This window comes from Pectinophora gossypiella, unplaced genomic scaffold (assembly GCF_024362695.1).
Source record: "Pectinophora gossypiella unplaced genomic scaffold, ilPecGoss1.1 Pgos_41, whole genome shotgun sequence".
Taxonomy (NCBI): domain Eukaryota; kingdom Metazoa; phylum Arthropoda; class Insecta; order Lepidoptera; family Gelechiidae; genus Pectinophora; species Pectinophora gossypiella.
Window position 1 is genome coordinate 78,641 of NW_026063251.1, and position 18,240 is coordinate 96,880.

The 18,240-nt window shown below is 37.8% G+C and overlaps 1 protein-coding gene across 1 annotated transcript; it reads right to left on the reverse strand.

The window, feature by feature from the left end:
* Positions 1–5,842: 5,842 nt before the first annotated feature.
* On the reverse strand, positions 5,843–8,275 carry LOC126381237 (uncharacterized). The gene has a single exon (XM_050030738.1). The coding sequence runs from the start codon at positions 7,720–7,722 to the stop codon at positions 6,013–6,015; it is 1,710 nt and encodes a 569-aa protein (XP_049886695.1). The 5' UTR covers positions 7,723–8,275; the 3' UTR covers positions 5,843–6,012.
* Positions 8,276–18,240: the final 9,965 nt, after the last annotated feature.

An 18,240-nucleotide genomic window follows, 5' to 3' on the forward strand; every position in this document is an offset into this window, starting at 1 on the left:
ATTGTGGAGCCGGCGACTGGCGTGAGGCGAGAAGGCGGCCTGCCACGTGGAGCGAGTGCTCGACAGCGTGGTATGGCAGTGGACCTCGTGTGCTGTGTCGCTGTTGCGTGCGGAGTGCCAGGTCCAGGCAGCTTGGGCAGCTGGTCATGGAACTGTAGATGCTCCGAAGTCCTGGTGTGGAGTGTCAGGTGTCCAGGCAGCGTCGTAGGCGGCTGGCAGGTGGACGTGCTGATGATGCTCCGACTGAAGGCTGATGATGAACGCCTGTTGAGGGTTGATGCGGGGTGATTGATGCTGGTGGCGGATGATGCAGGTGAGACGCAGTTGACTCCGACTCCCAGAAGGTGTAGGCAGGAAGTGTTCTGTCGAGGGTCACCAGTTTGGCGGCGAGGGTGTGCTGCCGCCAAAGGATGTTTTCGGGGTACCGAACTGAGCATAGTACCCCGCTAGCCACAAGTTGGTAGTGTGACTAGGGATCGACGATCCGACAGTGTTGTGTTGGAAGTTGTATATATGCTTCTTGCTGTGTAAACTTCGATACCGCGTTTCACGACCGCTTGAAGAATGTGGCGCCATCTGTTGCATGTGAGCGGAACTAGGTGGCCAACTAGTTGGGTCCGCTACACCATCAAGTCCACTGTCCATCCGCTAAATGATAGCTCTAGGTATTAAAATAAGGCATAGGTATATTTGCGCTTTGCAACAGTCTTAGTGGTTGATTTTTATGTTAATAGGGTTGATACATCAAGTCCATTGTCTATCCTCTATTGTGATAGCTCTAAAAGGAAACAAATAGTCTGTCTATTCTCTAGTCAGACAGTTCACTACTAGTGCTTAACTAGGTGACTCTCCAAGTTGTGTTCTCTTGTTGGTTAGGTTGGTACCAATAATCATCACCCATACGTTGGAAGCTTGAATTATAATAAGATTAGAGTAATTTGGAAGAAATTGCTTACTATAATAAGGCTATCTTTTGCCTGTACTCTCTTAACACTCTTTCTGTTTTTATTGTTAGGGTATATTATCATCATCTTATATTGTAAGTATCATTCGGAGAAGATAACATTATTAACACCACTTAACAGAGACTGTGAGAAGGGATTATGTACTGTTATAATATATATAATATCATTTTTAAGTATGGTTATCCTGTAGTAAACCAATTATAATTCTCTAAATGTTTTAAGTGTTATCTTGAATAAGTTATGTATTTTGTCTACCAATGGTGTAGATGACCTCTGTGATATCGAGTACTACTGTGTCATGGGTACTTCTTGATGAACAGGGTAAACATGAAGTGCTTCTGTCATCTAATTATCTGAACTTGTCAAATTATTTCCGAGTTAATTATTTACTTTTCTATGCCATTCTGCGGTTATATTTCACTGGTTCTCTTTGTTTTATAATAAAACTGCTCATTTCATTCGCTGATAGTAAGTTATCAACCGCAACATAAGCCAAGAACACGAATTACAAAAAGAAACAAAAAAAAAATTATTATTTTTGACAGATGAAAATAAAAACGCGGCAATCAGGGACTGAAGACAAGGCTTAGGCCTATTTTGATCGTGATTTTCGAATATTAAATTACTAAAGTCAAGACTGTATAGTCCTCAGATCTTTGCCTGCCTTATATAAGGCGAATTTAAACAACATCAACATCGGAATAAAGTATAACTTTTAAATCACTGTTATAACACGAACACGATACAATTTTAATATTATTATTATTTCTGTTAATAAAACTAGTTACTTTTATTAGTAATAAGTACCAACTTAAGTTACTTCTTCGAATGTTAGGATTATAAAATTATAACCTCAAAAAAAGTAATTTGTTTTCGACAATAAAAGGAATTAAATTGAATTGATCATAATTATATCTTCTCTTGTTTTAGTAGATGGATAATGTTAAGACTTACCAGTTTAATCCACATTTTGTTTTATCAAAAAGAACTTACGCTCGTCGTCATCCACATTTTTTCTTTGGTACTGTTTCTAGCTTTTTTAGAGAAAAAAGCACTTGATTATGTAAGTAACAGATTTTTCGCACTATATCAATCATGTTTTTGTATTAAATATTGGTTTTCAATTAGTTTATTTACGGAGGCGAAGTGACGCGCCGGTGCACAAAAACCGTAATGACATTAGTTGACAGCTGCGTTCAGGAAGCGGGAAACTAACTTTTTTTTTAGCTTTGGATATGAGCTTTGAAAATTGTGACGATGCTGGAGCATAAGACGTAGACTACACTGTTAAAAACCTCTCGAACAAGGAGCGAGTATAATGAACAATATGCACCTTCATTGCTGCAGTAGTAAACAAGATAATAAAATGAACAACTTGTTGGTAATCCGGAACTAGAATGAGTAAAATTACATACCTGCGAGCAGATCCTTTAATATCCCGCTTCTGATTTATTAGTAAAACGTATAGATAAGTAAAATAAACGTGTAGAATTATACAAACTTTAATTAATTACCTTAATTGTACAATATTTCCAAAAAATATCGACACCCTTATATTATCACGTTTTTCAATTAGCTGTCAGTCGAATGCCCGCTGATTTCAGTGTTGGTTCATCATCGGTTTTTTTTTAAAACAAAGTTGAAATTGAAATAAAATTTCTAAAACACTTTAAACAAATATCAATAATACAAAATGCTAACACAATTATTTATTAAAATATAGAATTGTAGTAAAAATACGGAAGAACAGTTATCACACTTATTTATTCTGGTATCAAGAAAATAACACTTAACTTGGTAAACACGTCCGATGTCGACAAGGTCCCCAACGCAAGAGAGCGTGTATCAATCCGTCCGATTTGACAACCCCATTCTTGTGTTGCCATTTATAGAAAAATGTCTTATAACTGTCAACGAACTATTCAGCCTAACACTCGTCCATCCTGACCGCGTGTATGTCCCCATACATGTCGACTGATGAGCCTAACACTCGGCTGATTGATGCACGCTACCAGCTTAATGTACCTAATTAAAAAAGTATATTTAAGTTAATCACACAATAAATGCACAGAATAAATCTCATTTCATTTCATTTCAATCTTTTCACACAGTTTCATAGAGCAGTTAAGTTTTTGAATAGACATGAGGTTGTTCATTTTGAAATTCACTATACAAAGATTTTAATCGTAAGACCCGGTTTTCTAGACGCAATAATTAAATGATAGAGATTCGATTTATCTCAACATTAGGTTTTACGACCATTAATGTAAAAGAAAATATTTATATTCAAATTAAGAATGTTGGTAATATAGAATGACCGGTAATAGGTATAGATTTATATGAACCCACAAAAATGCTTTCTAGCCGTGGGTAATAGCTACCGATTTATGGTGGTACAAAGGTAATTTCAATTAGCTGCACAGAATAACAATTCAAGATATTTAGATATAAGGTAATCGATTTTGTTTACAATTAAATTAATCTATATTACATACTAATGAACCAATCACATGGTCCATTCTATCTCAGTTCTAACGAACCAATCACATGGTCCTTTTTTTTTTGGTCATGGTTTTTTTTTTTTTTTACTTTGACTTTGACTTTTATTTCAACACCAACGAGCCAATCACATGGTCGTCTGTTTCTCTAATATTAGTTAACCAATCACATGGTTCTTCATACCTTAAATTTAAAGAACCAATCACATGGTCGCTACTTTAACAAACTATTGTCATAATACCTTTAATCTTATCGTATCGTGATACCTTCATACACATTTTACACATATAAGTATTTATACTAAATACAAAAGATGTAATATCGTTGATTTTTTGATTCGCAACTCTAAGTCATGATCAACAACAATAAACGCTGTTAAAAATCATGTTCACTGTCAATATTTTCAAGATCCGTGTCACTTTCATTTATGCTTAAGGTTGCTACATGTACCCAGGGCAACATAACGATCGGCAGCGACTGTAGTTTTACGCTTATGTCTACTATTACTTAAACCTGGTTTCGCCGCGATTTTATACCGGTCATTACCGAGTACTGCAATAACACGATATGGACCCGAATAATTGTGGTAGTAACTTTTTACTTTTTCCATCATTTTTAAAATTTGTAGATGTAATCTCTACTAATACGAATTCTAAGAATATGCGTATATTCTTAGAATATGCACATTCGATGCAAGCATCCACATATATTTTCTTTCACGAATCTTGACATCTTAGGAAAACCAATATGTCCTCTTCAACCGATCCAGTGTTCTCTAGGCCAAAGTGGCCTATGTCGTCGTGGTTCATACGGCATAGCTGCCACCTTGCCCCCTTCTGCACCACCCAACGCAAATCAGATCTATTACAATTAACACACCTGTATAACTTGTTATCCTTGATAACATAATTTTCCTTTATTTCTTTTAATCCATTAGCATCTAAGTCAGATGAAAGTATCTCTCGAATCCGGCATAATTCACTATCGCCTAACTACAGGGTGTGAAGCCAATCGTCACCTTCCCTAACGAATAAACAACTTCGTTGCCAAATCCCCTCAAAGCTGTCGTTACGTTGTTTTGTTGAAGGCCCAAATGTGTTAATTTTGAATTTGCCAAAAGAGAAACCTCACTCCCGAAATCTACAAAAGCTTTCACTGGAACCCCGTTAATAAAAACTTCTTTATAGAACTTCAAGTTCAGAGTAGACGTGGATATGCACATCGTCTTTTGACAATTGGTAGCCTTACGTTACGTTACCTTATCACGTTACTCGTCGGGTTTCATAAAAGAACTGTCTATTTTATGGCCTATTTTGTTGCACCGAGTACATTGAATAAGTGGTTTCGGGCACATTCGAAATGGGTGACCTGATCCCTTACAATTAAAACAAAATATACCGGTGTCATTCGGTACTGATTTTATCTTGAAACCACTAGCTCTATTACCATTGCTGCCGCTAGTTGTATTGAACCCTACGTTTGGCCTATTCCTAAAATTGTAACGTTCTGGGATATTTGTCTCCTTATTACTCATTAGGAATTCTAATAACTGTTCAGGTTCTGTGCACCGTAACGTCAAAGCATTCGACTTTGTAGTTTTGTCACTCAACCCGTGTATCAGACAATCTACCGCGCGTTTGCCGATATTGCACTGGTTCAACATTGCCAATTTCTCGTAAAAGTACACTACGATTGGTTCCTGGAACATACTTTTGCGCTTTAGCATGTACTCCAAGGACTGGCCATAGTTTTGCTCAAATGGGAATGCACTACACAACTTTTGTTGCCATTTCACCCACGTATACATTATGGTTTCTAGACTATCATACCACGATTTAGCCAGTCCCTGCCGTTTCTGGCAACGCGAAATGAATTGTAGTTCTTTCGTCCCAACCGTAGACGGTGGCGCAATCATTCACCTTTTTTTTAACCAAACATCTACTCGCTGTCCTTTCGATGACGGGTCAAAATCTGGAAGTATATTCTTAGGATTGGGGTTATTAGAGTGACTGGGTGCGCCTGCCGGCGTCGGCTGGGGCTTTATTGAGTTTAGTATGTCTATAACATGCTTGGACGTGAATGTAGGACTATCTATTTATTTATTTATTAGGCACATCAACAGTACAAACACACAACAATTAATAAAACTTTCTTAAGGCTAGTACTAGTGTTTGCACCAATTACAGACGTGCACAACTTATGTAATTAACATGTATGTAGAATTTGTTTTAAAAAAATAAATAAAAATTAACGGAATAACAAAAGGTATGAAAAGTTACAGCCAGGCAACACTACAACAACAAAAAAAAGAAGAATAGGTACAAGAAAAAAAAAAACTACTATTTTTTTCTACTATCTATCCGTGACTACGCGCCGCCATGGAATGGTGCTCTTCAATGAATCAGTGTTGTTTCAACTGTTTATATACTTTTATTATAATGAAATTACAAAATTTAATACAGCTTCGTCAATGACGGAAAACGCAGTGCCGGCCCCTTCCTCTTGACAGGTAGACGTCACTTTGACAGATTGTAATTCTGATACACGCTCAAACATCCTGCCCCCCCTCGACGACAATGGAAGTTCGAGTTGATTGATTGATGGGGTCCGGCAAGCAGCATAACCTGTGGACTGCCCGACGAAGTGTTCCTCTAGATGTCTTTACTTCTGCGACTCTTTGTATACCATCAGGACCTGAGAAAAGCTTCTCGATCCGTCCCATGCGCCATTTGAGTGGAGGGGTGTTCTCCTCTTTGAGGACAACTAGCTCACCCTCGCGGAGGCCTTCTTCATTAATACGCCATTTGGTCCTTTGCTGAAGTTCGCTTAAATATTCGTTGCGCCACCGCTCCCAAAACAGCTGACGCATTTGTTCTATGCGTTGGTAACGATCCAATCTGTGCATGTGGACATCAGTGAGGCTCGGTGATGGTAGCGACGTCAAAGGTCTTCCTATGAGGAAGTGCCCGGGAGTGAGAGGTTCAAAATCGTTAGGATCAGAAGAGAGAGGAGTCAATGGACGGGAGTTGAGAATAGCCTCTATTTGAATAAATAGGGTCGATAGCTCCTCAAAAGTCAAATGTTGACTGCCTAGAGTTCGAATGATGTGATGCTTGGCGGATTTTACCGCGGATTCCCAAAGTCCACCGAAATGTGGAGAGTAAGCCGGTGAAAATTTAAATGTAATACCTTCGTCAGCTGCAAAGGCAGATACATCTTCATTGCTTGACCTCAAAAACGTTGCGAGTTCGTTGCATGTGCCCACAAAATTCGTCCCGTTGTCGCAATACAATGTAAAGGGCTTTCCTCTACGGGATATGAAACGTCTTAAACATAAAATGAAGGCATTTGTCGAAAGATCGTCTGCTACCTCCAAATGAAGTGCCTTAGTGGCAAAACACACAAACAGGCACAAATAGGATTTGTGTACTTTGGCACCACGACCCTTACGATCAACAATGAAGTATGGACCGGCGAAGTCAACACCACTAGTAAAGAATGGCGGGCTGGGAGTAACTCTGGGAGCAGGTAAGTTACCCATTATGGGATTAATAGCTTTATCTTTCATAATTTTACATATTTTACAATTATTGACAGTACCTTTAGCTAGAATTCTGCCTCTTAAAGGCCAAAACTCATTTTTTATATTACTCAGCAATAGCTGAGGACCACAGTGTAAGTATTTTTTATGAAAATGCAAAAATAGTAATTTTGTAAAAACATGAGTTGAATCCAGTAAAATCGGATGTTTTTTATTATATGTTTCAGGTGAATTTTGAATTCTCCCACCTACACAGAGGATGTCGTTGTCATTAATAAAAGGACTGAGAGACAAAATGTGTGAAGAAACTGGTAAGTTTTGTTTATTTAATAAAATATTAATTTCTTTAGAAAAGCACTTGCTTTGATGAAGTTTAACTAACATCAGTAGAGAAGACTTTAGTTCATCTGTAGTTAAAGTACCTGTAACCTTAGTAGTTTTATTACGTACGTTATTGATGAATCTTAAAACATACGCCATGGATCTTTGTAATGTAGTAAACCTCGAAAATCTTTCGAAGTTCACCACATCACTCAGATCTGTTGCTTGTGTAGTATTAATATTATTTTTAGTGCATGACGTAGAATTAGATTGTAGTTTAGTTTCTGTAGTAAGTAGTATAGTTGTAGATTTATCCTTAGAATAAGCTTTCCTTTCAGGTAAATCAAATATATTTTTTGTGGCGATTTGCTTAGGCCACTCAAACTGATCGTTCATTAAAAATAATGGTCCATTCCACCACAGTTTCGAGAACTGGATTGACTTAGGACTTACACCTCGCGAAGCTAAGTCTGCTGGATTTATATCTCCAGGCACATGTCTCCACGTAGACTGAGACGTAAGGTCTTGTATTTATGAAACAAGATTTGCGATAAATGCCTTTAAGTCACGGGGATCAGAATTTAACCAGCCTAACACTATTGTCGAGTCTGTCCAATGGAAACAATTATCGATTTTAACTCGCAGTGCCTTTAACACTTTGCTGCTTAAGCGAGCTGACAGTAGAGCTCCGCAGAGCTCTAGCCTGGGTATGGTGGTAGGTTTCACTGGGGCTACCTTTGTTTTAGCACAGAGCAGTCGAACTAGAATATTGCCAGAATTATCAATAGATCGCAGATATACTGCGGCTGCGTACGCTACTTGCGACGAGTCTGAAAATGTGTGCAACTCTATTGTAATTGCGTTAGGTATTAAGACACACCTAGGAATTTCAATGTCTGACATTTGCTGTAGCTCCTTTACAAACTTAAACCACTCCCTTTCTAATTTTTTAACATCAACTGGATCATCCCAATCCAGTTTGGAAAGCCATAATTTTTGAAGCATTATTTTTGGGATGATAGTGGTTGGACTAACCAAGCCTAAAGGGTTAAATAACTTCGCTGAATTAGAAAGAATAGTTCTCTTTGTTGCCGGAGAATCACAGTGTATATTAACAGGAAATTGTAACATATCCTTGACTGGGTTCCATTTTAGCCCTAAGACACTTGACTGAGAGTGAGAGTTAAAACTTTTAGGCGAGGGATCATTCGAACTATTTTCTATCATCATGGATGAGTTGGTGCGAAATTTCCGTAGCGGAAAACAAGCGGAATTTAGCACAGTTGTCACTGAATTTATCAATTTACTTAGTTCTCTTTCCGTCTCTGCCCCTGCAAGGAAATCATCGACGTAGAAATTTTCTTTTAATAATTGAGATGTTTTTTCATCTTTACATTCTTGTGACAACTGTACCAAGCATCTAGTACTTAAGTACGGTGCAGATGATGTGCCGTAAGTTACGGTATTTAATTCAAAATGTTTAAATGGTAGAGACGTTTCGTCTCTCCATAATATCATTTGCAAGTGCCTTTGTTCCGGTTGCACTGACACCTGCCGATACATTTTCTCTATATCGGCAGAAACAGCGTACCTATGCTGCCTGTACCGTAATAAAATAGAAAATAGATCATCTTGCACCACCGGACCCACATGTTGAATGTCGTTAAATGATACACCGCTTGAGGTCTTTGAGGAGGCGTCAAATACTACGCGTAGTTTAGTAGTCTCACTACTTTCCCTAATAACAGCGTGGTGGGGTAGATAGCACCCAAAGATAGGTTTGCTTACCTCCGTCATGTGACCTAAGTATTCGTATTCATTAATAAAATTGCGGTAGTCTTCCTTCAACTGCGGTTTATTTTTTAACTTCTTCTCTAACTGCACAAACCGTTTTTCGGCAATGTTATAAGAGTCACCTAAGACAGTTGAAGGCTCCTTTAAAGGAATTTGAACACAAAATCTACCGCTGCTTTCTCGTTGCGTTGTTTCAGCAAACAGACTTTCACAATAATTTTCCTGTAACTCAGGCTTGGTATCTCTTGGTACTTCTTCGATTTCCCAAAATCGATTAAGTTGTTCTCTAATTTCATGCGAGAAATTGCAACTAATTTTATTGGAATTATTTTCATAATAATTAATATTCATGGGGCCTGCAACAATCCACCCAAGATGTGTTTCTTGTAAAATCGGTCGCTGTGATCCTAGGTTCCATCTATTTGATCCTATTAAATCCCAAAACACGTCAGCGCCCAGCAACAAATCAATGTCGTTGGGAATATAAAACTGTGGATCGGCTAACTTAAGGTGTTCTGGAATACCCAAGTCAATCACGCGAATCGATGCTTGAGGTAAGTTATCTGTGATTCTGGGTAAAATGTAATACTTCACTGAAATATTGAAATCACTATATAGTGAAGAAAGTTGCAGGTTACAATGCTCCGATAACTTGAAAGTGGTGTTGCCAAGGCCAGATACGTTTTGATTAATATTTTGTCTTTTAGTACACCCGATAAGCCTCTGTGCTCTTTCGGTTATAAATGATGACTGGCTACCGCTATCCAGAATAGCCCTCAGAGTATGAACATTGCCATTATTAGACACCTGGACCAACGCTGTGGAAAGCACAGCTTGGTTGGCGGTGATGGCTGACATAGAAATAGTACTGGAGGGACCAGGAGCCGCGGTATTCGTTGTAGTATTAGAATTAGATTCATTAGTAGATACGTCATTAATTATTGATTGAGATTCAACAGGTTCTGTTAGGTTTCCCTGCATGGTAGATGATTGTGGATGTGAGACTGACTGTGATTTATGTAATAATGTGTTATGCTTTCTTTTACAGATGCGGCAGCCATGGAGTCTACATTTGTATGATTGATGTCCACCACGGAGGCAGTTGGCACACACGTTCCACTGATTGACGTAAGTAACTCTTTGTTCTAATGGAAGCGATTAGAATTTTGAACATTCATACAATTTATGATTTTGCTTACAGGCTAAACAACTATCAGAAGGAGACAGCTCACAGGAAGAAGCAATAAATGACTTTGATTTAGATAAAATTCTCTCGTTTTTATTTTTGTTATTATTATTCGAGGATCTGTTAGCATTTATACTCTCCAAAACAGTTGCTCGCTGACGCAAGAATGAAAAGAACTCCTTAAGAGTAGGGGATTTCGAATCGCTTCTAGATTCCTCCCACTTTCTAGCAGTGAAACTGTCCAACTTCGCCGATACCATATAAATAATAAGCGTGTCCCATTGATCAGTGGGCTCATCTAGTGATTTTAATGCACTTAAATGTTTTGAAGCAGTATCTATTAAATGACGTATTCCATTTTCAGACTCTTTATGTAAGTTTTCCATAGAAAATAAGCACTTTTTGTGCTCGTTTATTAACATGCGTTTATTGTCGAACCTTTCACACAATAACGACCATGCAGTATCGTAATTGTCCGAAGAAACAGTCAACGAATCAATCACCTTGCTAGCCGAGCCCTTCAAATATTGTTTTAAATAATGACATTTATTAACATTATCAATTTCATCATTGTCGTGAATTAATGACAAATCATCATCATCATCAGCCGTATGACGCCCACTGCTGGGCATAGGCCTCCCCCAAGGATCTCCACGACGATCGGTCCTGCGCTGCCCGCATCCAGCGGCTTCCCGCGACCTTCACCAGATCGTCGGTCCACCATGTAGCGACAAATAAGACAAATAAGTGTCCCTAAAGGAAAGCCAGTTACTATGGTTCCCTTCAAAGCATGGGATCTGTATTGGCGGCAACTTCAATTTAACTAAAGAAGAACGATTAGACTTGTGCGACAATGCCTCATTAGATTCCTTCTTTTCAAAGTACTCGAGCAGCGCCTGACCGCGAGCTATTAACTCATAGAATTTATTTTCGGTAATTTCACGTTCATTCATTTGACTTTCAGTATTTTTATCATCATCTAACAATTCAATTTGCGTTTGAATGTCATCAAAACCCGAAGACAACTCTCGCACAGAGGTTAGCCTCAGGCGCAACTCGTTGACCTTGACACTACTAACTTCGCTTACATCCAATAATGGTTGCAAATACTTTTCAAAATTAGTAAGTCGCTGTCTAATCGAACCCCGTCGCTTATTGAGATCTTTTAACTTTTGTTCATCCATTTTAACACGTTAGCACATACAAAAAACACGCAAAGTTCAATAAACGCAAAGAATCACTCAATATAAACACAATAGTAACAAGTCAATACAATAAGACATACCCGGCCGGAACAGCTGACGCGTTGATAAGAAACCCGCTCGGACGCTAGTAGGTATGCAGTGCAGACACACAATGCGAACGACACTGCGCATTAACTAGAATGTCCTGGATCACTCACCGGTACTTTTATCAAGTATACACCGCACTAAAAGAAATAAACTTTAAATTAATTGCAAATAAATGGGACTTGCCGGTATAAATCACACGGCGAAATATTAATTATTATTACGTATTGTACGTCAAGGGAACTATTTAAATGTTTATTTAAATTACGTAGACTACAAGAATTGTTATTTAAATGAAAACTTTGGATTGTATTATGAAACTAATGGTAAAAATTAAACATTCGACGATAGGTATGTAGGTACCTACGGAAAGCTATCAACACTATACTCAAACAAAGGAGAAGGAAAAAATGGATAAGGATTGGGCACTTCCCTTCTTAACTTCGGATAAATGGCTGCAGCAGCTGGCTGGCGAATCCTGAAGTAGAATTCCTCTCTTATCCTCCGCTCCGTCTTGTAGGTATCAGAAGATTGCTGACGTATATTATATCACGTCGGGGTCACCAAATGACTACGCGCCGCCATGGAATGGTGCTCTTCAATGAATCAGTGTTGTTTCAACTTAATTTAATACAGCTTCGTCAATGACGGAAAACGCAGTGCCGGCCCCTTCCTCTTGACAGGTAGACGTCACTTTGACAGATTGTAATTCTGATACACGCTCAAACAATCCGTCTAGACCGATGCGCGGTATTAATTCCTTCGTCATGTGCATCTGTATGCGGACGTTTCATCCCATGATTGACGTCATTTCTGTCTGGTAGTCTACTACGTTCACGGTCACGTTGAAGTTGATCTTAAAGGAACTGCAGCCGTGCTCGCTCTCGCGCTTACAATTGTTCTCGCTCCTGTATACTCGAACTATTCCTAGTTCTACTTTGTTGGCGACTTACACTGCGATTACGGTGGTAGAGAGTGGAGCTAGGACTACGTCTTCTACTTCTGCTTCGCGTCTTACTGTGACGATGAGAACAGCTCGTTTTACGTCTACGACTTCTACTTCGCGTCTTACTGCGTTGACGATGACAATAGCTTGGAATACACGTCTACGGCTTCTGGTTCGGGTTTTGCTGCGGTGACGACGCGAACGGCTAGGACTACGTCTACGACTTGTACTACGTATCTTACTTGAGTCATTGCAAGTAGAGTGAAGTCCACCCTCGGTATGCACATCACGGTCGGTGCGCCTTTCACGTGACTGCTCGGATGTCTGGATCTCGAGAGTTGTAAGGCTCCGTCGCCTCTGAGCTTCAGATTCATCACGTTGTTGCATATCTTGGTAAACAATTACCGCTCCAACGGTAAAACAAACTATTCAACGCCACGTGGACTAGCCAAGTTCCGTATACTTTCGCCGCCAACCTTCGAATGCCCAATTTCTGCATTGCGAAATGCACTACTGTCCTCTCATCCCAGCCGTAAACCTCCACGCACTGATTTACCTTTTTTAGCCACATGTCTATGCGTTGGCTTTTCAGAGACGGATTAAATTCCGGAAGAATATTTTTGTAATCCAAATTTTTATTTACTGATGGTGCGCTTTGATTTAACGGCTGCGATGGGAGAGCATCTTTAATAGTTTTAATTAGTTCGACAACCTTCTCCTGCTCTCTTCTCAAAGCCAGCTCGCGATCAAGCAAGCAGCGACTGCGGCTGCGGCTTTCACCGCGGCTGCGGCTGCGTCTGGCACGTGAACGGCTCCTCCTAGGAGTCTCCAGACTACGGACTCCGTCTCCTCCGTCCATTTCCTAGAACTCGTAGAATAAAATTGTAACCATTAATGACTAACCAACATTTGAATTTTAAAGAATCTAATTTTACTGTTTTTGATGATAACTCGAAAACGGTGCGTCCGGGGCACGTAATTATCCGCCAGATACTACCATCCAGATAATAAATCCGAAGAACAATCCGGAGTGGTCGGTCGTCCGGATATCCGGACAGCATGCCCTAGGTGCATCTAGAGAAAATAGACAATATTTGACCCCTTTCATCAACCTCCGTAACCTCAACCTGGTATCATCACATGTGCTGTTCATATAGGATCTATTATTGTTACTAAAGAACACCCAAAACCTGCTAGGGGATGGATAATAAGGCTATGATAACATTTTATTCACAAAAACGTAGAAGTTAAAAATATTTGTGTAAAAATCTCGTAAACTATGCATGTGACCTTACAAACGACATTTTCAGTAATCCCTTATAACCCTCAATACCAGCAAGTTCTACTTTATGACAATAAATTACATTTAAGTAGTTCTACCTTATGATAATAATTACAATGACTCTTAATGATAAGAGGGATGAGCTATCCTCCGAAACAGTCGCACAAAAATTTTCTTGTCGTTTTAAAATTAAAAAATCTAGTAAATACTTACATTTTGGAATCATAAATACATCCAGATTATAGCAGTACATTAACGAAGTGTGGTGATATCATTGACCATCAATAAATCGAAGATTACACATCACAAAAGGACTGGGTATGGACAAATTTAACTGTTGAACTACATAATTTGAATTATAACAGCTTTTAAAACCACCAATAAATACAAAATTCATTTAAAACAACAGCTGATTGGATTCTGTGTGTTAAGAGGTGTGGCTAATAATTTGACAACTCAACTGACATTATTGTCAGTTTGACGTAAGGACAAGCAGTATTGCCATTTATATGAAAGACCGATAAAAATCGAAAATTTAACTAGCGCCATCTAGCCTACGCTTCTCATCAAGAGAGGGCGCCACTGGCGACTGTGTTTGGTACAACGCTATCTAGTACTAAGTAGATATACTACAAATATATAAACTTGCCATATACTACTCCTTTAAAAGCAAGCACTGTTAAAAACATCAGGATGGCGACTAAAATTCTAACTTGCAATATTTGCAAAATGAAATGCAAAAGAAACGACTACATTGAATGCAGTGTCTGTAAAAAACATTTTTGCTTCGATAACTGCTCAAGTATATCGAAACAGCGTTATAATCTTTTACAATTTGAGAAGAAAATTAATTGGAGGTGCAAGATATGTATTAACAGGAAAACTAGTACTCCGATAAATACCAAATCGGCTAGTAAACGTAGTACAAAACCTGAAATTATTGTGTCAAAGAAGAAACCTGCGACACCCATGAAAACCTTGGAAAATAAGCTTTCTTCATCCATAAACTCCTGTGTAATAACACCCAGTAGTCAGAACATGTGTCCCCCTTTAACAGTAACCGAAACTGAACTAGTAATTGAGAGCACATCAGATAACATTAATCAATTTCCTGAGGAACAGTCAAATTTAACTTCTGTCATGTTTGAAAATATCACACAAAGACGGAAGGAAAATGTCATAGTAAACGTATCGACCACAAATTCCTTTAGTTCATTATCGTCAACTCTAGATACTGACAACGATGGCGATGATGTAGAAAAAACATCCTTAAACCACGGAAGAAGCTGCCCCGAGTTAAATAATTTGTCTAAATCTATCGAAATAGAAAAACTAAGAGAAAGGGTCTCTACTCTGGAATTACAACTTGAGTCTGCGGAGAACGAAATAGAGAATTTACTATCGGAAAAGTACAATTTAGTTGATGAATTAAATCATTACAAGAGGAAAAGTGACTGTTTGACGCAATTTTGTTTAAAATCTGATGGAAAAAAGAAGAAAAATAAAAATAAGATTAACAAAACTATGCCTACGTTGAGTCCCGAAGCTGATGACTTCCCACAACAGCAACATCAACTGTGCACTTTGGGGAATGTTGTGGCAGATAAACATGAAGACGTATTCCCTGGTAGAATTCAATCGAATCCAGGTCCACTTACTGATAGATTTACGGAGACTCTAGCCAAGCGTGACGGTATACCTACTAAAATACAGTCACCGTTAATGCCCACAACAATTAGAACTACCTCTAGACGTAGTAAAATGTGCATAGTAAGTTCAAACAAGTCGAACAAAGTTTTGGCTACAGCTTTGAACATTTCTCAGGGAAGATATGAGCTCTGTCATTACAAGTTTGCTGATTGCGAAACTAACCGATTGTTAACGGGATTGGAAAGTAAATTGAGCAACTTTACATTAGAAGATTTTTGTATCGTGTTACTGGGTGAAAATGATTTCCTTACCACTAGAGATTATCCAGAACTGGTTTCGTGTTTTAGAAAAACTCTTTCAGTAATCAAACACACAAATATTATTATTTGTGCACCTACATATAAGTATGGAGAGTTCTTTAATTTGTATAACTGCCGGGTTGAAGTGTTTAATAACATGCTCTACGAGGATGCGATGAATCATGAATATGCTTATGTAGTCGACTCAAATAAAAACTTAGAGAACAATTTTTCTATGTTTTACACAGACACGGGATTACTAAATGGACATGGTTTGTCTACTGTTTTTAATGACGTAATGAAAATGGTGCACCTGGTGAAACCTATTACTGAGATTCAGTTTTTTCTTTGATACAAACATCAGTCATTTGCATGCTTCTGACGCTCCTACCCCAAATAATAATAACTATTCTAAAATAAATACTGTTAATGATTTGCTTATACCTGAGCCACTAATTATATTGCCAAATGTAACTTTAAATATTTTCTACCAAAATGTTTGTGGTCTTAATACAAAGAAAGACCAACTAGAATTATATTTAGACAGCTCAGAATGGAAACTTGATTATGTTTGTTTGTGTGAGCACTTTCTAAATGAACAAGCAATTAACGTGTTAAACTTTGAACAATATGACTTAGCTTCATACTATACTAGGACAAATAAAATCAGAGGAGGTTCATAAATACTTGTTAGCAAAGATAGAAAAGTAGAACCTCTAGTGTTTTGCAAAACGTTGAGCAAATTGGAGTATTTTGAAGTTTGTGGTGTAAAAGATTTGAATACAAATGTGAACATATTTTGTATTTACCAAAATAACAAGGATATTGACGTGTTTTTTGACAAACTAGAATCTTTGTTACAGCACTTTTTCAAAAAATATTGTATAATTTGTGGTGATTTTAATGTTGACATTTTGAAAACTCATAATAATAAATATAATTTCTTGAATTTAATACATAGTTATAACTTTAAACATTTAGTTAATATTAAAACTTTTGAACGGAACGGATCATATTCGTGTATTGATAACATTATTACTAACATCCCTGAAGGGGATGTAAAAAATGTCATTGTAGACCAAAATGGCTTATCTGACGGGCATGGTGCGATCATTAGCAAGGTTGAGGTGGAAAGTACGCATAATGATACTGCGAAAATTGGTAAACAACAAGTAATCTATGTTTATACACGAATCTTCAATGATAAAAATTGTGCCACATTTAGGCAGAAAATACAAAATGTTGATTGGGAAAAAACTGGGATTAATAGCTTTTTGAAGACTTTTATAGATATTTTTAAACATAGCTTTAAGAGAGTCAGAAGGAAAATCCTATTAAGGAAGTGCAACAAACTCAAATGGGTAACAAAAGGTATACGTGTTGCTAGTAAGATGAAAAGGGTGTTATGTTTACTTGATAAAACCCATAATGATCATACCCTGTTGAAGTACCGGAAAACATATGTTACACTATACAAAAAGATATTAAGAAATGCAAGGGCAAAATCAATACAGACACGTATACATAAGGCAAAAAATTGCGTCAAAGAAATTTGGAACATAGTCAATACATACACAAATAAAAAATCAAATAACAAGGAAAATCTGCTTCTTAAATTAGAGAAAGATAATATAATTGATGACCCCGCTGAGATAGCTAATGTTTTTAGCGATATTTTCGACCATGGTTCAGACTTTAACTTACTACACTTAGAAAGAGCCACAACTTTATTAGAAAATAGCACTACAAGAGTAACTTCAGATATGGAATGTCGAAGAACAAACAGGGTGGAAGTTACTAAAATCGTTAAAGAAATGTTAACGAAAAAATCTTTCGGCTATGACCACGTTCCAATTACTTTAATAAAAGATAACATTGACATTATAGCGGAGCCCCTTACTTATTTTTTTAATTTGTGTATGGAGGAAGGTTTATTTCCCGACCAATTGAAAATAGCCAAAGTGGTGCCAATTCACAAGAAGAACAATAAAATGGACCCAAAAAACTATAGGCCTATTTCGTTATTGCCCTCTTTGTCCAAAATCTTTGAAAAACTGTTAAAGTCCAGATTGTTGAGCCACTTATATCAAAATTCCGTATTGCATATGAGACAGTTTGGTTACCAGAGAGGTGTAGGGACGGATACCGCCATAGACACTCTTATAAATGATATGACAAAACTACTTAATGAAAGAAAAAAGGTTGCAGGAGTTTTCCTTGACCTTAGCTCGGCCTTTGACACTGTAGACCATGCCATACTCATCCGTAAAATGGAGCACTATGGCATCCGGAATAAAGCCCTAGATATGTTTAAATCCTATCTACTAAACAGGAAACAGTATGTCGAGGTTAGACAAGTTAGTAACGGGATTGAAAGGGAATATAATTCGAAGATGGTAAACGTTACTAGAGGCGTTCCCCAGGGCTCAGTTCTGGGCCCTATATTTTTTATCATATTCCTTAACGAT